Source organism: Chelonoidis abingdonii, chromosome 2, assembly GCF_003597395.2.
Source record: "Chelonoidis abingdonii isolate Lonesome George chromosome 2, CheloAbing_2.0, whole genome shotgun sequence".
NCBI classification, from domain to species: domain Eukaryota; kingdom Metazoa; phylum Chordata; order Testudines; family Testudinidae; genus Chelonoidis; species Chelonoidis abingdonii.
In genome coordinates, this window is record NC_133770.1 from 98,639,695 (window position 1) to 98,662,110 (window position 22,416).

At 40.4% G+C, this 22,416-nt stretch overlaps 1 protein-coding gene across 3 annotated transcripts in view; it reads left to right on the top strand.

The window, feature by feature from the left end:
• Positions 1 to 20,826, top strand: part of SUGCT (succinyl-CoA:glutarate-CoA transferase) — a 489,378-nt gene extending 468,552 nt beyond the window's left edge. For all 3 annotated transcript variants that reach the window (XM_032793445.2, XM_032793446.2, XM_032793447.2), the window contains one exon: positions 18,797 to 20,826. In XM_032793445.2, the coding sequence (XP_032649336.1) occupies positions 18,797 to 18,960 (164 nt within the window). In that variant the 3' untranslated portion in view covers positions 18,961 to 20,826. The remainder of the gene's footprint in view (positions 1 to 18,796) is intronic.
• The last annotated feature ends 1,590 nt before the right edge of the window (positions 20,827 to 22,416 follow it).

A 22,416-nucleotide genomic window follows, 5' to 3' on the forward strand; every position in this document is an offset into this window, starting at 1 on the left:
GGACTGGCACGAGACAATGGAAAACCAAAACAATTCCCTCTCCTTTGGACTGAGACAGTATTGATCAAATTGTCAGTTATAAATTCATAGGAGTTTGGGACAAATCTGGAATACATCCTTTCCCTACCACACTCCCAAAGCTCAGATACAAATGCTGTGTCTTCTTTTAAGAATTTAAAGTGAAAATAAAACAGATGATTGTTTGGAACAGGAGGCAGCAGGAGAATGCAAGCCATCTGAGGAAACTGCTTGAGTGCTTGTTCATTTTGCTTGCTCAATCAAAGGGCCTTATCACCTCTTGTGTATTTCTGCTAACAAAAAGAAACCCTTGGCCCAGATGTTTACAAGTGACTAATGATTCTGAGCGTCTCAATTTTTCAGTGCCCAACTTGAGACATCTTAAAGGAGATTGATTTTCAGTGGGTGGGTGTTTAGCACTTTCTGAAAATCAGCCCCCTTTCATGTATCTCAGGTTGGCCACCCAAAAACAAAGCCCTCCAAAATCACTAACCACTTTTCAAAATCTCAGCCAAAATTTTTAGCAGCCTGTGCTAAAGGAGTCTGAGCACCTTACCCAGAAATAACTAATTCAAAACAAAATACCAAATCCAAAATATCAAATCAAACTCCTCGTTTGCTGTGGAGAGTACCTATATAGTGTGGTTCTCCTGCAAATGTGTGGGAATCAGGGTAGGTAGAAAAATCAATGATTTTAAAATAAAAAGGATTTTTTATTTAAACTTTTTTTATTTTGTTATTTAAATTATAATGTTTTTCTTTTTAAAAATAAGGCTGTTTAAAATTAAATCTGAATTTGATAGACAATATGTTACGGCCTAAAGTAATTACAATTTAGTTCCAAATGTGAATCATGTTTTGATAAGAGAAGTTTATGTATCCAAAACATTTAAGGTTTGGTTTAATAAAGATTTTATGCGCTGTTTTGTGTGTTTAAGCAATTTCCAGTTACCATCCTAATACAGCTTGATATAAATCATGAGCAAAAAGTTAATTATCTAGTAAATAAGCAGTATATCTTTCACCATTTTCTAATGTACTAAAATGTCCAATTAATAAGACTCTGGAAATATTAAGCTGTATAATGTCTTATTAAATATATAGTGATAGTTTACCCTGCTAGGTAGCAAAAAGAGCAGCATGGGGCCCCAGAGGTGTAGTGAATGGGCCCACCAGTGTTCACTAGCCCATGCCCCTAGCTGCTGGGTTAGTAGTGAAGACCTCAGTGGTTTCAGTGGTAGATAGGAGTGTTATGTTCTACAACAGTGTAGCAAGCGTGTGGTGGATTAACCACTGGGCCAATGAGGCCCATGCCCAGAGGCCCTGACCAATTGGGGGCCCCCCAGAAAAATGGGCACCCTGCACCTGGACCCACTCTGCTGGGCAGGACCAGCGCTAGGGGTTTGAGTGCCCTAGGCACATGGCCATTTCGCCGCCCCGCGCGCTCATCCCCCGGCTCCGCAGTCGTGCCTGCAGATGGTCGGCTGCTCCTATGGCTCCGGTGGAGCTGCCGCAGTCGTGCCTGTGGGAGGTCCGCCTCAGCCGCGCGAGCAGCCAACAGTCTGCAGGCACGACTGTGGCAGCTCCACTGGAGCCGCCTGCTGCCCCCTCCAGCAAAATGCCACCCCTTAGTAATGCTGGCGCCCTAGGCGATTGCCTAAGCTGCCTAAATGCAAGCACCGGCCGTGCTGCTGGGCCAGAAGGAGTGTGGTGGGGTAGGGCAAGCCCCCATGCCCCGGCCCCATTTCCCTGGCAGGAGTGCAGGGGAGGGAGCTGCTGGCAGAAAGGGTATGGAGGGTCCCCCACTTGCTCTGGCCCAAACCCCTAATCCGCCTCTGAGCAAGTGGATGCAGGCATAGCAGTTGTCTGCTACTATAGAAAGCACATGGAATGATTCCACATCAACAGCTATAGACTACACTCTAGCTCCCACCAATTGTCTTGTGAGTGCATGCCACTGGAGCACAGGTGAATGGGTGAGAGAGCGTGGATGGTGCAACACAAGCCATTACCATTAAAACCAATTCATGTGTACGTTCTGATGATGGAGGAAAGTCTTACAGTCATGGGTGAGTGGGGAAGCAACAGACATGATCACGATTGCAGTTGTAGTCACAGATTTGCATGTAGGTGGCTCACAACACCAGTTATAATAGCTTTGTGGAATATTAGCATTTTAAGCGACAGCCCTACCACCAGCTGACCTGAGAGAGGCACAGCACTTGTTACAAGAGAACTCACCAGGTATAGGGCTGACATTGCCACACCCAGTGAAACCAGACTTAGTGTGAAGGGCAGTTCACAGAGACTGGTCCAAGGTACATGCTTTTCTGGCAAGGTTACCCATCTTCAGAGCCACGACAGGCTCTGCCTTAACAACTCCATTGTTTCCAGGCTTGAAAGTCTACCTAAAGGCGTAAGTGATCCTCTATCTTATGGTTCTACAATTGCTATTGAAAAGTAAGTGGTACGTTACCATCATCAGTGTTTATGCTCTGACCTTGACAAATGCCAACGATGAGAAAAAATGTTCTGTAGTGACTTAGACAAACTTATCATGTCTACATCAGCATCAGATAAACTGATTATCATGGGGGACTGTAATGCAAAGGTTGGAAGTAATGCAGTAATCTGGTGGCTTGCCATTGGACAGCATGGGATTGGGAGAGAGAATAGCAATGGAACTCTGCTATTTAGTGAGGACATCAAACAGCAGTTAGTAATCATGAACACCTCTTTCTGCCTCCCAGACAAAAAGTGTCACATATGCATCCACTATCCAAACAATGGCATCTTATCAACTACGTCATTGTCCGCTGGCGAGATCTACAAGATGTACAAATCACTGCAGCCATGCACAGGAAGACTCCTGGAGAGATCATTACATGATTCTCTTCAAACTATTATTAGTAATTTGACCAGTGTGTTACAAGTCATCATCTAAACCAGTCAGGTGGCTCAACTTAAAGTGAATACAAGATCAAGCTACACAAGCACAGCTCTGTTATAATATTACTTTGTGTGACCCTGCTGGCTTGTCTACTAGTGCTAATATAAACATTGAGTGGACAACTTTGTGACTCTGTATATTAACCTGCTTTCACCATCCTGGGTACCACAAAATGATGTAATTAAGATTGGTTTGATGAGGGGCTGCTCTGCAGGGGCAGGGAAGCAGGCGGGTGCTGCAGGTGGTGGGAGTGCCATGAGCATGGGCTGGAGGACTCAAGAGGAGCACAGGTGGGCCGCATAGCCGGCCGGAGAGAAGCAGCGCTTTGAAGGGGAAACTGCTGCTTCTCACCAGGTGCATGGCTGCCCCTGCTCCATGTTCGCAGGGCCACATTCTGAAATGGGCTGGGGTGTGTTTGTGTGGATAGGGGGTGGGGTGCCAGGGGGGTGGTTAGGGGTAGGGGATTCTAGGAGGAGGTGGTCAGGGGACAGCAGGGGGGGTGTTGGATGTGGGTGGGGTCCCAGGGGGTCCTGGGAGGGAGCAGTCAGGGGACAAGGAGCAGGGGGGGTTGGATGGGTTGGGAGTTCTGAGGGGGGCAGTCAGGAGGCGGGAAGTGGGAGAGGTGGTTAGGGGGTGGAAGGCAGGCTGTTTGAAGGGGGGTACAGCCTCCATACCATTTTGCAGCCCCGATGTGGCTATCTGGCCAAAAAGTTTGCCCACTCTTGTGCTATATTGTCAAATGAAGTTACCATAGACAAGGAGCTGATAAGTCATATCGACAAAGCCAGTTCATAATTTGGCAGAGTATCAGGCAGAGTCTCGAATCAACATGATATTAAGTTTCAAACCAAGGTAAAAGTCTATAAAGCAGTTGTCCAACTTGTTGTATGCTTATGAGACCTGGACCTACTACGGGCATCACATTAGGCTTCAAGATAAGTTCCATTTATGACATCTGCATGCCATGCTGAGCAACAAATGGCAAGAGAAAGCTACCAGTAATAAGGTTCTGGAATGTAGTCACTCCACAGGGATTGAAGCTATGCTTATTGCATCACAGTTATGCTGAACTGGTCATGTGTTGAGGATGGACAACACTAGAATGCCAAAGCAGTTGCTGTATGGCGAACTTAAAGTGGGCAACTGCATACAAGGAGGGCAGAAGAAATGCTTCAGGGACACTGTGACAGGGTCTGACTCACCACTATGTTGCCTCCTAATGGCTGTCCCAGGGATTAGCTCTGTTAGCCAGTGTGCCGCCTTCTGGTGATGTCTCACCGCTGTCACTTCTGCTCCTGGACCTGTGTCATTCCAAGGACCATGAAGACCTCTTCAGGACACAGCCCTCCTGCTGTGCCACACTCTGTGCTCCCTCGTTCCGGGGGAACATAACACAGTCTGAAAATCCAGCCACTTCCTCAGTGGTGAGTGGGGGAGAAGGGGGAACTTGGGCCCACTCACTACTCCGGGTCCGAGCCCAGGGACCCTGTAGATGGTAACCACATGCTGCTTGCCCTCCAACCTCTCAGTACCTTTCCTTGGGCCACTTCCCTGCAGCTCTAGCACTTTCTTCACCCTTTACCTCAGGGCCTCAGCATGCCAGTCTTAGCAGCCAGTCAGGAGCTCGCTCTCACTCCCCAATCCTATCCAGCACTACTCTCTCCAAGGTGCCAGCGTTCTTCCTTCTGCAATGCAGCCAGTCTTCCATCCTTGAGCTCCAGAGAGCAACTGAAGCTGCTCTGTTCTGCAGCTCTTCTTATATGGGCCTGCCCAGCCCCCATTGGCTGCTCCTCGCAGCCCCTCTCCTATTGGATGCTTTCTGTGCAGCCTCCCTAGGACTACATTAACCCCTTACAGGCCAATGTGGGGTCAGTGCTCCATCACAGACACACTGAAGCATAAATTGAAACAGTGCAACATTGACATTAATAACTGGAAATTATCAACAACAGATAGATCACACTGGCCAGCAGCAGTCAACAATGGAGCTACCTGGTTTGAGATTAATCACCCTATGGACCTTGAGGCAAAGAGGCTAAGACATAAACAGCAGCAGACTCATCATGCGCAAATTGTAATTTCTTCCTTGGCATTAAGCTACCTATGCACTTCATGTGGAAAGGACTGTCACTTGCATATTGGCCTTTTTAGCTCACAAGACGTAATACTGTCATCAGCATTATCTTCAGTCACAGAAGACAACAAAAAAGCAAAAAGATGTACTAAGCCTAGTGTTAAGGCTCTATTTAGTTGTAAATCAACATATTTCAGTGGTTGTATCTACCAATGAGAATGCACCTTTCTTTAGACAATAACTTAAGTACAAATGGGAAAGTCGATTAACATTGATTATTTAAATTGAGGCTTTCCACTTGGTGATTTTAAATCAATCCACCCTGTATGGAAGAGTGAGCTCTGCTCAGTCAGATTCAGTTGTCTTGTTTGGACGTACAGTTTCAAGAATTTCCATGAAACTCATATATGTATAGGTTGGCGGGTTGTCATTTACAGTGAAGACTTGCAAGGACCAGAATTTGTTGACTGCTATACAGATGAAGATTATAGCTGATTGAAAAAAATGTGACTAAACTTTTTTCTGTCAGAAAATGCTGTTTCATCAACATTGAAATGTTTTATGGAAATGTATCAGTTTTGATTAAAATTTCTCAATGGGATCTCTAGATGTTACCGTAAAAGAAATAATAATGTCTAATCTAAACAAAAAGGAGAAGTTTTTTTTTTAATTTGATAAAAATCCCCAAACTTCCAGCTCATCTTCAAAAAAGGCAAAAATCCAATTTGTTTTTCCTTTGCAGGTCACTTTTAAGGAACAATTTCAAACAACTAACAGTGCTTTTGTGTCACTTCTGGAATTAAATTATATTTAAAAAATGTGTATGTGTATGGTATTTGTTGAAAGTTCTTTACATAAAATCAATATACCAAAATCTGGCATTCACAGGTAATTACTTTGACATATTCTAACCAAAAGCAAGGAACATAATTAATCACTGACTGTAATACATTAATTTGCTACAACAGGCAAAACCCCTGACATTTCATTCAAAAAGCCCTTTCTCAAGGAGGAAAAATAAAAAACATAAAGGTGTTTATAAACTGATGACTATTGAAACAGTTCAGTATTATTTATGAATGGTATCACAGTTCATACTGTATATAACTGCTGGTATTTCATGTCTGGTCATGGTGTTATGGATGTCTTGAAACTTGTGTGATGGAGGCATCCAAAAAAGATCTGGCCAGCTAGTCTGATAGCTTGTGTCCCGTGTCTGGCCATGACCAATGCTAGCTGTATCAGAACTCACGATTCACTTGTCTCTTTCAAGTAACACTGTGTTGTTAATTATGGATTCGGTCAGAGAGTGGGTTCCAACTCTAGGGTCAACAAAGAGAAAAGCCCAGAGCTGAGAATGAAAAAAAGACATGTTCTGGCACCCAAGCATAGTCTGGGTGAGTCTTCAGTATTTTAAGCTACTTTGGATGCTCTTCCACCTTGTCCCAACCAAGATTTTTTAATTAATCTATCGTTCGTGGCTGAAAAGTGGATGATATGGCTATCCATTTGTTTGGGGAAAAGAACATGAGTACTTGTGGCACCTTAAAGACTAACAAATTTATTTCAGCATGAGCTTTCGTGAGCTACAGCTCACTTCTTCGAATGCATAGAATGCAACACACAGAGAGGAGATATTTATACATGCAGAGAACATGTTTGGGAGTCATTCCTGAGTGTGGAGAATGTGCCCAACATGGGTAAATTATTTGCACTGAGCATCTGTTCCTATTTATTTATTGTTTTTATTGTTTTTTTTCAAATACAACAAATATATCAAAGTACAAGATTCATCATAATACATAATGTAAGTAAAGAGGGTTAGGATAAAGGGCGGGGAGGGGAAGTGATATATCTATTTGGAGGATCTGCGTTAATCATAGACCTCTAAAAAATCTGCCAAAACTGCTTTGAATTTTTTGGGCATGCCCTTTCTGTGGAATCCCAGTTGTTCATTGGCTGTGAGGTCAGCCATATCACTGAGCCAGTCATCAGTGTTTGGTGGAGAGCAACTGTTCCATTTTTTCAGGATTAATTTTTTAATGACCAAAGTTGCACAATGGAACCACATTGTCTTGTTACCAGGTAACCTCCATGGATCAGGAATATATCTAGGAACAAAACTTAGGGTGGAGGGCTCCAATTTAGCATCCAATATGAAATTAGTCCTTTGACCCATCTCATACCAAAATTCTTGATACAGGGACACGAAAGGCATTACATTTCCAAAAGTGGTCAGTGTTTCTGAGGCCCACTGAAGCCTGTCATTTACATAAAATGTTAAACCAAAATTTCAGAAATTCTTTGTCTTGAGACCATTACATAGGATTTAGGAATTTTTTTTAACAGTTTGATGAATTCATTCCAGTTGTGATATTGGACTTCCTATGGGTCCTTAACCTTGAGGATTTTAATTTCTGGTGCAAGCATGACTCGGATTCATTTACTGAAAAGTGTTTCATCCTGCAAGATTGTTGTTTTGGAAAAGCTGCTTTGTTTATAAGTTTATAATTTGTTTGGTCAAGGTTAAGTGTGAAGTTGAGGGACGTGTGGACAGAAATTATATATAGATACATGACACTTTTTACTGGGCTTTTGTTGTGGATACAGAGCTGAAACTGACCTTGTCAGTGTCTTAAATGCTGTGCTCACTCTGTGTGCAAGCAGAGTAATGAGGAAACTGTTGCAGTTGGTAGATTCTTCTGCAGATCTTGTTACTCTAGCTCAGTGGTATTCAATTTCATTTTCTGGGGGGCACAGATAAGGCAATGTCCAAATCTTACAGGGCCAGAAGGCTGCCCAGGTGCTTGCTCTCTAGTGAAGGCACACCAATTCTTCACCTAGCTAGCAGAGATTGACAATGTATGATTGGCTGATTTTTGAACAGCAAGCTAGTCCAATCAGGGACATGTTTGGGGATGCACTTCAGTTTATTTTCCTTCTGTTTACCATCATGCTATGTACAGTAAAGTCTGTTTATCCAAATTCCAATTAATTGAAAATCCTCATTATCTGAATGAGCAGTATGTCCCCCCATTCTCATTTGGGTAATCAGGATTTTCAGTCCCAAAAGTGGTGAAAGGGAGGGGAGTAGCTGCGGGAGACAGGAGCCTCCTTAGTACTGCTTGAGGGGGAAAGATGGGAGGAAGAGGGGAGCAGTGGGGGAACTGGGAGAGACCTATGGCAGCAAGGGGTCATTCCCCACAGAGTCCATCCTGTTCCTGCCCCTCCTGCCTGTACCCGGCTCCTGCTGTCAGCTGGAGTCTGCTGTAAGGACAACCCTGCTACTTGGCTCCAACTCTGAGCAAGGATGGCCCCACTACTCAGTTTTGGCTCTGCCCCAGGCTACTGGCAACTCCAGCTCCTGTGCTCTGCTGCCCAGTTCCAGCTGCATCGTCATCATGCTCTGACTCACATCTTAGCACCCCACCCTTACCCAGGCCAGCACCTGCCAGGTCAGAGAACACTCTGCAATCAGAGCCCAGGGAGAGAAAGGGACCACCTGGTAAGTGAGGCCTTCAGTGAGTGCCTTCTGTTTGACCTGCTGGGTGTCAGCTGTTCCTTCCTGCTCCCTGCCGGGGGTGCCATTGTAAGAGTGGCCTCACTTCCGGGCTCCTGGTGGCTCTGGCCCCTGTGCTCTGGCCCCTGTGCTCCCCTATGTACAGGTAAAGTCTGTTTATCCAAATTCACAGCCCTTTTCTCAGCCTGGCTGCAGAGCTTCCTCCGAGCCAGTAGGTGCCAGCCTGGGTGGGGGCTGGGGGAAAGCACTCAGAGATGGGTCAACTTGGGGATGGTGGAGCTGGGACCAGCAGAGAGTGCAGGGGCTGGAGCCCAGGATGAACCAGAGCTGGGTAATGGGACCATCCTTATAGCAGAACCCTTAGCAGGGAGTAGGATGGAACAGGTTGGTGGGCCAAATAGAAGGCCTGGTGCACTACATCTGGCCATCTCTTGCATTTGTCCTTATTCTTCAGTTAAATAATAACAAATAATCACAAACCTCAACCTAAACATTTTCCTGACCTTGGCTGTCCCAGGCACTGATTTGCTTTGTTTCAAAGACACTCTGACTCCTCTTACGTCCTGGGTTGAAGTTAGTGGGACCCACCTTCCAACATGAGTTATTTGTTGAGTTGTGAAGTTATTTGTCTTAGTGCAAGGTTCTAAAACCTCAGATTACGGTGATTCTGCAGAAGAGGCCTGCTTTCCTGTGTAGTGTCATGGTGTTATAGGCCTGTCATGGAATTTTGGGTAGTGTTCCTCAAGCCTATTTTGGCTTTTGTTCTCTTATATTTCTGTCAGGTTTGGGTCATCAATATTAAACAAAAGCAGTTATATATAGTATCATGATCATGGGCAGATGTTAGATACTGAAATGTAGTTAGGGTGACCAGAATAGGGACAGTCCCAATATTCGAAACTTTGTCTTACATAGGCGCCTATTACTCCCAACCCCCGTCCCAATTTTTCACACTTGCTTTCTGGTCACCTCGAATGCAGTCAAGGCTGATTTTTATCATCTTCAAAAATATTGTCAGACTGTAGCCCATACCTGGGCTGAATATTCATTATGCTGGCTATTGTACAGTTCTTGCATGTGGTCTGTTGTTGTGGCACACTGCTTTTGTGCAGCTGAGGTTGGGCTGCTTCAATATGCTGTAACTCGGGCTGCAGAAAAACTCTGATACAGTGTCTGAGCCTGGTGCAAAATGCTACAGCATAGTTCTTGGGAAGAAGCGAAGGTGATTCTGTTTATTAGCTACCGCCTACTTTGCTCTGCATCTCTGAAGGGATTTCAGTTTAAGGGGTTAACTTTAACTTCTAATATCTATAATAAATTGAGTCAGAATTATCTTACTGAGCTTCCAGCAGCCTGTATAGTGTACCAACTCAGAATGGCGAAGAGTTTTATCTCTTGTTGCTTGCACTAATACAGGTAATTGGAGCATTTGGTGCTCAAACTATGACTTGGACAGCTCTTATCTTTGCTTCTGCAGTCCTTCATCTCAGAAATGCCCTATGACAAATTCCAATTAGTGCCACATATTTAACCTCTTTTTTGACTAGACACTTAATTTTAATTCTCTGAGGCCCTTTCTATGGCATGATGATGTTTCAATGGTTTTATCTTATGTTTTAATGTGTCTGATGTGTCTTAACTTTATTGCTTTGTTTGGCGCCTGGAATTCTACGGCAGATAGGCGTCAAATAAATAGAATTTATTATGGTGATGTTGAGTTCAAGTACTGGGGAGGATGGTGAGACAGCTTAGTATTGTAGCTATCATCATTTTAACTGATATAAAGCTTGACTAATTGTTGCATTATTAAGCCTTGAAGATTAAGCAGTTTCTGCAGTGTATATCTTAGCAATGTGTCAAAGAAGTCAAAATAAAGCCATTGTAGTGTAGAATTTCAGATGTAGTAGAATAAATGATTAGTTTGTGTTTACTTGAGACTGAAAAATGTGGCACCTAAATCCTAATTTAAAAGGAAAAAAAAGTCATGTCTAAGCAACTGTTTTTTACTTCACTATTTTCTTCACGTGGTCTTTCCCATTTATTATACAACACTAATCCATTGAGGTGGAGTGGAGTGATTAGAGCCAGGGGCTTGGAGTCAGGATTCCTGTATTCTACCTGCAGCTCCCTTTTGGACCTCAGTCCAGTATCCATACTACTGCATGGCACAGCAAACCACTAACACACCACCCATGGAAACTGTATAACCTTGATCAAGGCAATTCACCTCTTTGTGTCTCAAGGGGTAGTAATCATTACCTCAGAGGTGAGATTGTTTAATTAACATTTGTATATTATTTGACTGGCTGATTTCTGGAATCGGGTTCTTTGAAGAGTTGGGAATGATGTCCACTAGGAGTCTAGGATTGCTAAGGCCTAATTCTGCAGCCTTTACCCACTCTTAATTGACACTGAAGTAAAGTGGAATTTTACATGAGGAAAGTACATGGGATCATTAATGATGGATCATAGGTAGCCCCTGTGAATGGATGTAGCTAAATTTAGAACTATATAAAAATGAAATGCCATATGTCTAACAATATACCAAATAATAAATGATCAAGGAATGCATATATTTTGTGATTAGTGTGTTATTTTCTGTGTAGTGCTAGTATGTCATGTAACTTTCTATAGAAGATACTGAGCTATATTAGTTTTCTATATACTGTACATTTGATTTCTACAAATTCTTAGATTACAATTTGACTGCACAGCAAAAGAGAATAGAAGTCCCTGTTTACAAATTAGATGCAACAACCTCCCTTTTATCTTTAAAAATGCTATAACTTGGTATATGTTACAATTTAGAGTTGCTTATATCTGGCTTGGCTTTAGAATTTCTGATTTGGTGTCAGTTTTCCTGAATTAGTTTAGACTAATCTGCAGAATCACATGAAACTTTTAAGTGTATAATTTGTCTGTTTTTAGGTAAAATAAATGCATTTATATAATATCTTGAAATCAGGCATGCGGCCACTTTTAAGAATAGCTCAGAAATGGGGCATTTTTTTGCACCAAAGACTACTGTTTTCGTAAAAATCTTGTAGTATGATAACTAGACTGTGTCTGGGATTAAGGAATCCCTTTAAGCTCCTTTGTCATCAAAGTGATTACTGTCTGTGTGTTCTCTGTTTCTACAGTGCCTAGCATGTTACATGACTGTGGCCACTTGGCATTATAGAAATAATAATAAAAACAAGAATATTATTTAATGTCAGTACTAGGGCTGTCAAGCGATTTAAAAAATTGCATGATTAATCGTGCGGTTAAATAACAATACAGTACCATTTAGTTTAAATATTTTTTGATGTTTACTACATTTTCAGATGTATTAATTTCAGTTAGAACACTGAATTACAAAGTGTACAGTGCTCACTTTATATTTATCTTTTATTACAAATATTTGCACTGTAAAAAAGAAAAAAATCTATTTTTCAATTCACCTCATACAATCTCTTTATCATGTAGTGCAATCTCTTTATCACGAAAATTGAACTTACAATTGTAGAATTATGTACAAAGAAACCTGTGTTCAAAAATAAAACAATGTAAAACTTTAGAGCCTATAAGTCCACTCAGTCCTACTTCTTGGTCAGCCAATCACTCAGACAAACAAGGTTGGTTACAATTTCTGGGAGATCATGCTGCCTGCTTCTTGTTTACAATGTCACCTGGAAGTAAGAACAGACATTTGCATGCCACTGTTGCAGCTGGCATTGCAAGATATTTATGTGCCAGATGAACTAATGATTCATATATTCTTTCATGCTTCAAATACTATTCCAGAGGACGTGCTTCCATGCTGATAATGGGTTCTGCTTGATAACAGTCCAAAGCAGTGCGGACTGACGCATGTTCCTTTTCATCATCTGAGTCAAATGCCACCAGCAGAAGATTGATTTTCTTTTTTGGGGGGTTGGGTTCTGTAGTTTCTGCATCAGAGTGTTGCTTTTTTAAGACTTCTAAAAGCATGCTCCACACCTTGTACCTCACCTTGGGTCGAGTGCTGTAGCTGTTTTTAGAAATCTCACATTGGTTCCTTCTTTGCGTTTTGTCAAATCTGTTATGAAAGTGTTCTTAAAACAAACATGTCATCATCCAAGACTGCTATAACATGAAATATGTGGCAGAATGTGAGTAAAACAGAGTAGGATACATACAGTTCTCCCCCCAAGGAGTACAGTCACAAATGTTATTGATGCATTATTTTTTTAATGAGCATCATCAGCATGGAAGCATGTCCTTTGGACTGGTGGCTGAAGCATGAAGGGTCATATGAATATTTAGCATATGTGGCATGTACACACCAGCTACAAAACCTTGCAACTCCGGCTACAAGAGTGCCACGCGAATGTCTGTTCTCACTTTCAGGTGACATTGTGAATAAGACGCAGGCAGCAGTATCACCTGTCAATGTAAATAAACTTATTTTTCTTAGTGATTGGCAGAATAAGAAGTAGGACTGAGTGGACTTGTAGGCGCTAAAGTTTTACACTGTTTTGTTTTTGAGTGCAGTCATGTAACCAAAAAAAAATCTGCATTTGTAAATTGCACTTTCACAATAAGAGATTGCACTTCAGTACTTGTATCAGGTGAACTGAAAAATACTATTTCTTTTGTTTATCATTTTTATAGTACATATATTTGTAATAAAAAATAATAATATAAAGTGAGCACTGTGCACTTTGTATTCTGTGTTGTAATTGAAATCAAAATCGAAAATATAAAAAAAATCCAAAAATATTTAATAAATTTCAGTTGGTATTCTATTGTTCTGAGTGCAATTAATCGTGATTAATTTTTTTAATTGCGGTTCATTTTTTTGAGTTAATTGCATGAATTAACTGCGATTAATTGACAGCCCTAGTCAGTACCCATTTTCTTTTCTTTCTTTATGGTTCTTATACAAAGCCCACTGATGTCAATGCAGACTACCACAGGTTTAAAATATCATCAGTATTTACACAGCCAAAAAACCAAAGTGCAAACAGAAGACAATTAACTATGTTAAGTCCTATGAGTGTTTTCAGATTTTTGTTCATAAAGAAATTTGCAATCATAAGGCATTTCTGCTATGTAAAATGCAATGTAAAACTAGCATCTTCCTATGTTTCTCCATGTTTATTCAGAATCAGAACTGCGACAAAAATAATTTTTTGCTATTTATAATAATTGCTGGTCAAAATTTGGAATTTTCTATCTGTGAGAAATTCTGACATTTAAAAGAAGGTTTTGTTTTGTTTCAGAATCAAACTATCCATTTTGAAATTTCCAATATCAAAATTTTCCTGCTTCTTGTTTACAATGTCACCTGAAAGTGAGAACAGACATTCACACGGCACTTTTGTAGCCGGTGTTCCAAGGTTTTGTAGCCGGCGTTTACATGCCACATATGCTAAACATTCATATGCCCCTTTATGCTTTGGCCACCAGTCCAGAGGACATGCTTCCATGCTGATGATGCTCATTAAAAAAATTTCCAATATCCAAATAGCTTCATTTAAGAAAAATCAAACAGTTTTGGTTTGCATCATTTCAAAAGAAAATCAATCAGCTGCCCTGACTTCTGTGAAGACCCCAGGTAGCCCTGACTCCTCTCTCTGGCTTGGATTCTCAGTGCTTTCAGGATCTTTGGTATGTCGTGCAAACCCCTGCTAGAGCCAAGGCATCTAGGCTTCCGGCTCTGCAATGGGAACCTATAAGCCTTGGGTTCCCCAGCCTAAGACAGGCCACCTAGCAGGTATTCTCCAGAGCTGCGGACCCTGGAATCTCCAGGTTCTTCAACAGCGCACCAGGCAAACTCTAGGAAACTAGGCAGGTTTCTGACAGAAACTGTGCGGTAGGAAAAGTTCTGTTGGAATCTTTGCCTGTCTTACACTGAACATTTGCCGAAATTGAAACGTTTCCTTGAAACATTTCAGGTTTGATGAATTGGCATGTTCTGTTTAAAAATAGTTTCTTTGGAAAATTCCTGATCAGTGCTGCTTGCCACTTGTGTTATCCCTACCGAACAGAGACGGATGGTATTCCTTCTTCAATAAATTCCATTGGACAGTTTATTATGTTCGTATTTTAGGGCCACTCGGCAACATCTCTGCACACCCACTGCTGGCTTTGGGTTTTGAACAGGTGTCACTGACAGCAAAGATTTGTGTGTAGAACCTTTATTACTCGTGATGATGCACAGGAAGGAAAGAACTCTGCTTGACTTTCAGCTCCAAGTTGAATTTGCAAGCTGGAAGATAGGATAAAAGTCTAGCAACTTGTCAACTGAGTACATTTGCCCTGAAGTCAGTGAATAAATGTTACATTTTTTCTCCCTTTTTTTAATCCACTCTGATCCAAAAACACACTGTACAAAATGTCCTACTGGAAGTCCTGGAAAGACAATAAATATGGAACCCCAATGTCATTTTTACAATCACTTTTCAGAGGAGAACTGTACTTAGAATCTTAAGTAGTTATTCTTGCTATACTTATCAGAACATTTTGTATTTGCTGTGTTTATGGATGAGAGTAGATAAAATGGAAGGGAAAAATGCGTGATTTATGTGGGGGCTAGAAAGGCCTTAGGGATGGATTTGGAGAAGGGTATACTTGCATGCAAACAATTATGTAGTTACTGAAACTCAAAGACTTATTTAAGGATCGATCATTTGGCTAACATCTGGAACCTGTAAGAAATTAAAAACAGACATTGGTATGCAATATACTCTTCTCTCTGATCAAGCACATTAGATTAATATCACTTTGGGTTCTCTCTGGTTATCTTTCATGCCCACACATACAATCACTCTTCTCTTCCGTAAAATATCTTTCACCTGTTGCAGTTTATCATAATTAAGAGCCTAGTTTTGCAATGTGTAACCTAAATAGGCATTCCTATTCCACATTTTGACATTTAAATCATCATGATTGCTTGTGAATAGTCTTTCGACATGCCATAAGGCCGGTTTAGAGTTTGAGCCAGCATAAGATTTTCTAAAAATTATGATGATCATTTTCTAATACAAAAGCATGAGGCAATTCTATTTTAGACTTCATTATGGTGGCTAAATATGAATTAATCACTGGACTGTAATTTTACATTTAATATAGGCAAACAGAGGATAGTCCCATCCAATAATATATATGATTGGTGCTTCCAAAGGGCTACTCTCCCAAAGATGAGGAAATTGATGAACAAAATGGACTTGAAAGAAAAATCCAGAAAGAAAAATGTGAATTAAAATTGGAAGTTCTTTCAGACAACTGTATTAGATGGCCAAAAAGCCACAATTACAGTCAAGAAAGAGGATAACGGTGGGTTAAAGTTCATCCTGATCTGGTGGAGAAGCGAAGGCAGCAATTAGCTGCCATAACAAATGGAGAAAAGAGGAATCAGATAACAATCAATATATACTAGAAGTAATGAAGTGTAAAAAATGATAAGGGAAGCTAAAGACTTCAGGAAAAATTCATGGCTATCAGGGTTAGGACAACAAGAAGGAATATTATAGAAGTATATTAGGAACAAAAAAAATCCTAACAACTGTATAGGCTGATTACCAGATGAAGCTGGTAAAATAAGGAGGCAGAAAAGGCAGAAGTATTCAATAAATATTTCTACTCTAAATTTGGACAGAAGCAGGATGATATATTATTTTCACAAGAGGACGATGAAGTATTTTCCAGTCCATTAATAACTGAGGAGAAGTTAAATGACATCTACCATGAATAAACATTTTTGAATCAGTTGACGCAAAAAATTTGCACTCAGGAATTCTAAAAGTGTTGGCTAAGGAGATGTCTGGCCTGCTGATGTTAGTTTTTAATAAATCTTGGAATACTGGGAAATTCCAGAAGACCAGAATAGTGATAAAGTTATGCCAGCTATTTAAAAAGGCAAGCAGGACGAACCATATAACTGCATTCCTGTTAGTCTGACATCAATCCTGGGTTAAATAATGGAAAAGCTGATACAGGATAAAATTGATAAACATTAAAGGAATATAATTAATGCCAGTCAACACGGTTTTATGGAAATTAGGTCTTGTCAAACATAGATATTATTCTTCAGTGAGATTACAAGTTTGGTTAATAAAAGTAGTGGCATAGACGTAATATAATGTAAGATGTCTGATTAAAAATTAGCACTATGCAGTATCAATAAAATGCACATTAAATGGATTAAGAACTGGCTAACCAACAGATCTCAAAAATTAGTTTTCAATGGGGAATCATCACCGAATGTGGATGTTTCTAGTGGGGTTCCGCAGGAATCAGTACTATACATGATGCAATTCAATGTTTTTATCAATACTCTGGAAGTAAATATAAAATAATTGCTGACGACATTTGTGGATGACACAATGATTGGAGAGTGTTAAATAATGATGAACACAGGCCAGTCATAAAGTGTGGTAAATTGGGTCCATTCAAACAAAATGCCTTTTAATACAACCAAATGCAATATCATACGTCTAGAAAGAAGGAACGCAGGCGACCCGCTATGAATGGGTGACTGTATCCTGGAAAACAGTGACTCTGAAAAGTATTTGGGGTTATAGTGGGTACAACAACTCAACATGAGCTTCTAGTATGATGCTGTGACAAAAACCTTGGGTGTATAAATAGGGAAGTAATGAGTAAGAGTAGGGAGTTGATTTTTACCTCTGTATACAGTATTAGTGAGACCAATACTAGAATTCAGCATACAGTTCTGCTGTCCACATTTTAAAAAGTATGTTGATATTTTGGAAGGGGGCAGAAAAGAGCCACAAAAATGATTTGGAGAAAATGCCTTACAATGAGATATTTAAAGCACTCAATCTGTTGAGCTTATTAAAAAGAAGCGTTATAGCTGAGTTGATTACAGTGTGTAATCAGGGCCATGGAGGAGGATGGCCCTGACTCCATCCTTCACTGTGTAGGGGCATGTTGGAATAGTGCAGAGGCAGGAATGGGGCTTGTTGGGAGTGAAGGATGACAGGACTGGAGCATGTCACACTCTGGCAAGCTCGGATGAGTGGAGCAGTGCTTAGGCAACTCTTCATTTAGCACAAGTTAGAGCAGCCCTGTAACTGCTATACCTTATACTGGGGCTGGTTTAGACCCCAGCCGGCTCTAAGAGTTGGCGGAAAGGTGTCCTCATGCCAATTTCCTATCCCTCACACTTCCTTAAGATTTCACACTCATTGCATCTAAGAATGAGTTCTTTCTGTTCAAAAAAAGTAAGGGGAAACTCATCAGAAAAATAGTGTCTACTTATTGTTTTTGAATAGTTTTCATAAATAAGTTTCACTCTGTCTTTCCTCTTTCTCATCCAAATGTTCCTTTCAGGATGAAGTCACAAGGACCGAGTTTGGGGTGATAAATTGCTATGTGATTTTCTTTACATATCTAAACGGAGGCATTAGTATTACATGCAGAATAACAGAGAAGTAACTGTGAACGATGCAGCTTGTCAGCTGTTACGGTGATATAATACAGGATATGATTGTGAATAGAGGATGTCCTTTGGGAAATCATCCCAAAAATCATTGTTGAATTTGGTAGTGAAGAAAAGTTTTGGATTGGCCGGTCTGGAAATTTATCATCCTTCATTTCTCCATAGAGTAGATACAGTGCTAGAAGTGCCATTGTATGTTTCCCTGCAAATACACCTCAATTTAGGCCTCAGAGGGAGAGTGTCATTTGTTCTCCATGCCCTTTCAGTGTTGGCCTCTGTGCTGAGACTGCCAATAAGTGTGCCAGTTGTTATTTGGGCATTTGTCCATGAGGAACAAAATTGAGAGCACATTTCACTTCACAGTGGCCACCAACCAATCATCAGAGAAATGAGTGAATCGAGAGTAGAAGTGAAAGGCTCTCGTATACCATTGCTAACTTCCGAAGTCATCCAGTTACCTTAGAATGGTGACACTTCAGGTGCAAGTGTTTTGGAGCCTCTCCCAACTCCCATTAAAATCAGTGGAAAACTCTCTTTGAGTTCAGTCATGGACAATTGGACTCAGCACTTAGTGAATTAATGTTGCATTCATGTGAATGACAGACAACTGGATTATGGGTGTGTCCTTTCAATGTGGAATTTGTTCGATAAACACAGATGTATTTTTAAAAGGTAAGCTTTTTTTCAAATATTTGTTGGATAACCATCACATAAAGCAACACAAAATAGTCCAACATAGCATTAAATGCTAGCACGTGTTATCAGTCATTCAGATAATTTCTCCCTATGTCCATTCTTTTACAGGCCCAGCTGTCAGATACAGTGAATTCAATGCATCAAAGCCCAAGCCTCCACCTCTTGTTGGACAGCACACTGTGGAGGTACTGAAGGGTGCACTGGGGTATGAGGACAAAGCCATCGAGGAACTTCTCGGGACTGGCGCAATTGTTCAGCATGAAGTCAAGTGAAGAGCTTTAACTCTAATCTGTCATGCTGAGTTTATGTTGCTTGTTCTTCTCTTGGATCCCTTCATGTCTCCTAAGGAAATTCAAAGGAGGAGACATCATTTAATTCTTAATTTTCTTCCTTGTGTTTGGAATAAATCTAACACTGACATATCAACTAAAGCAATCTGGTATTTACTGCATGAAAGACATGTTTTTGGGGGGGTAAATGTTCTGATTACAGAATCCTATGTGGCGAATCATTTCCTATATTTTTATCTGGGGAATGTAATTCTTATCTTAATCATGATAATTGCCCAAATGTTTGTCCCCTGTGAAAAGAAGCAGATCTTTGAAACACTTGCATGCTGTGATCTCCATTTGCACATAAGCTACTTCTTAAAACAGTTTAGCATGAAATCAAAGTTGTGAGCAAATTGATGTCCCCTGTGATTGATTTTAAACAGAATTCTGAGTGCATGAGCTCTTTGTTAATCTCTAATTTAAAACATCGTTGAAGTGCCTATTGTAAAACTGACTTCTATTCCCATGTTCAGTTGTGTAAATATTTGCTTTACATTACATAGTATTGTTATGGCAATCTCGGAGTGTGTAGCAGAAATAAACCTCAACTGTTGCATTTTTCCAGTTACGTAAAAAAGCATTTTCCAAACCCAGTTGAGAGTCAAAACATGAATGAATGGTACTAGTCTTTTGTGATTTTATTTGGTGAGGCTCTCTGTATTTTTAATTGGACATGGAGCCAAACCAGAACCACATAGCTGAACACCATGTTTGGAGGAAGTTTGAGTGTGGCTCTGTGTGCTAGGGATTGCTACATATCTCTTTAATGGCCATGACCTCAATTCCATTTTACTAGGAGGGAAATTTAGATCTGAATCCAAATTTTTGGCTCAGGCCTATGTCTATAGTTAAAACAGAGCCAGATTCTACCAGCCTTGGTCAAATTCAGTGCATTAAGGAGTAAGGTATTACTGTTATGAATAAGGGTGAAAGAATCTGGCCCATAATAAATACCAAGCAAGAGATTAAATAAAAGCTACTTCTTCTATACAAACCAATTTGGCAGTTCTTCAGCCACAGAAGAAATGCCATGCCTCAATATCTAAGCATATAATTCACAGCTAAAGAAAACTCTGCATGGGAAGGTTCTAAACTTTGTTGTGTGCATCAGTGGAGTGAGGTAATGCCATTTTATTCCTAGAACAAAATAAAATTAACTGAAACTGATATTCGGCAAATAATATCCATATTTTTCCCGATGTATCAGAAACACGTCTGGCATTATAACTAGCCTGTCACTTTGTTTCCACTTTAACAAACAACATCCTCTGTATTACATTTGAACTTCACAACTGTATATTACCTTCTGGGAACAAAAAACATTATTACGTAACCAAGTTGAAATGCACATTGCGGTTGCTCGTTTTTGAAGCTCTGTGTTTTTGGTTCATTTGCTTGCTTGTTTTGTGTGTTTTGTTGTGTTCTCTCTTTTCAGATCTTCTCCTAATCATTTTTTTTTTGTATTGCATTCCTGGCACCAGACCTAACACTCTGCTCATGTGTTAAAGGCATAAGGAGATTCTGGACTAGTGACTTCCTAAATAAATATAGAAATAAGTGTGCATTGAGAGCTAAATGAACAGGGAGACCCTAGGGATAGAACTAGGATCTGGAGAAAGGGTTGCTAAGCATTACCATGTAATGCATTTTTAATTCAAGAGGATCAGCCAGTTTACTGAGAGAAACAATGGTTTGAAGTGAGCTTCAGATAAAATGGATGATCTAGTACTAAACTGAGTTTTGTTTATTGCTGCAAACTATTTCACACTATCAAATCATGTTTACAAATAAATGTGTTGTTTTCACTTATTGAGGCCCATTCTTTTTCCTTTTTCTACGAACTGAATACATAAATAAGATACCATAAAATCACATTCAGTTTAGTTCAAGGCTTTCTAAACGATCTTTTTCAGGGGTGTTCCAAGCTATGGAAAGAATTAAGTGCTAGATTCTCAGTGAGAACAAATTGATGTAGCTCCATTGACATTAACAGTATAATGCTGATTTACATCAGCTTAGGATCTGGCCCATTAACGTCAATTTATTTGTTCCAATGTGCCCACACAGTTTCTCTTTGCTCCCCTCTTAAGTGTTTTCCCCACCAATATTTTGACATTCAGATACCAGAGGAGATAACCTGAGGCATGATTTTGCCTCACTTGCAGTAGTCGGTTCAACAAGGACAGTGCTAATCCTATTACTGCTGCTTATTGTGAGAGAAGTCACAGGAGGTTCTGTAAATAAACAGACTGCAACTAACTATCTACACTTTTGAAGACCGGAAAACTTGATATGGCTAAAAGTCTTTAAGTAGTTGGAAGTCTAGGAGCCTACAAAGCTCCCATAAACCTCAGAGGTCTTCTCCTACAACTCTTGTGCTCACACTTGCAGGATCTGACCCCAGAGCTTTATGTTGTCTGAAGTCCCATCAGACAATTGCCTTGATATTGCCCAAGCATATCAGTCACTGGAGTAGCAACATTTTCTTTTAAAAGACTCCAAAAATACACTCAGATTATTTATGAAAACACACTGCATTCTTCCCAGCAATCCTCAAATATATGCACCTCTGAGCAGAAATCATAGTTTTAAACAGCTCTCCTTTTCCTGCAAAAATAGAAATCAATCATTACATTGAGGTTTAATAAAACTAGATCCCTGCAATTTTGAACATAGATAAGTAGCTAGTCATAACTGTATACAGCTCCTTCTGACAAGACTGCTGCTGCTTTTATTTCTCTCCACGTACATTGGAAAGGAACCTGCTGCTGCCATGGATTGTGTGTGGTATTGGCTTTAAGCTGGTTAACCTTCTGCATGATCGTTTTGCAGAAAAGCAGGCAGACCTACCTAGTAATGAGTCAAAAACTTAGCTCAGATACAGCTATTAACTACTGTGAGGTGTGACTGCTGTTAATTTAAGCACTGAAGTAAGCAAGTGCTGCAATGGGAGTTTTGACTAAGTATGACCTTCAGACCTGGGCCTTTTGTGAGTAGTGACCAGGAGGACCAAATGTGACCCAGTTATCCTTATTTAATGTCTGACCTATGTTCAAATACCATTTGAGCCCAAATCACATGGAAACTTCATAGATTCCTGAAGGGACCATTGTCATTATCTAGTCTGACCTCCTACCTAACAAAAGCCATAGGATTTTCCTGAATTAAGTCCAGCTTCAAGTCCAATGACTAGAGCAAACTTGAACTTGCGCAAAACTTGATGTATCCACTGGGATCACGTGCTTATGTTGGGATGTGAACATTTCTTTTTCACTAATGGTGAATAAAATCAGCAAAAATACACAAAGGAAAAGTATGTTTCCCTAATTTTTCATGTAACCAGGGGAAAAGTCAGCATCTCCACTTCTGTCTTATGTGCAAAACATTTTGCCCACT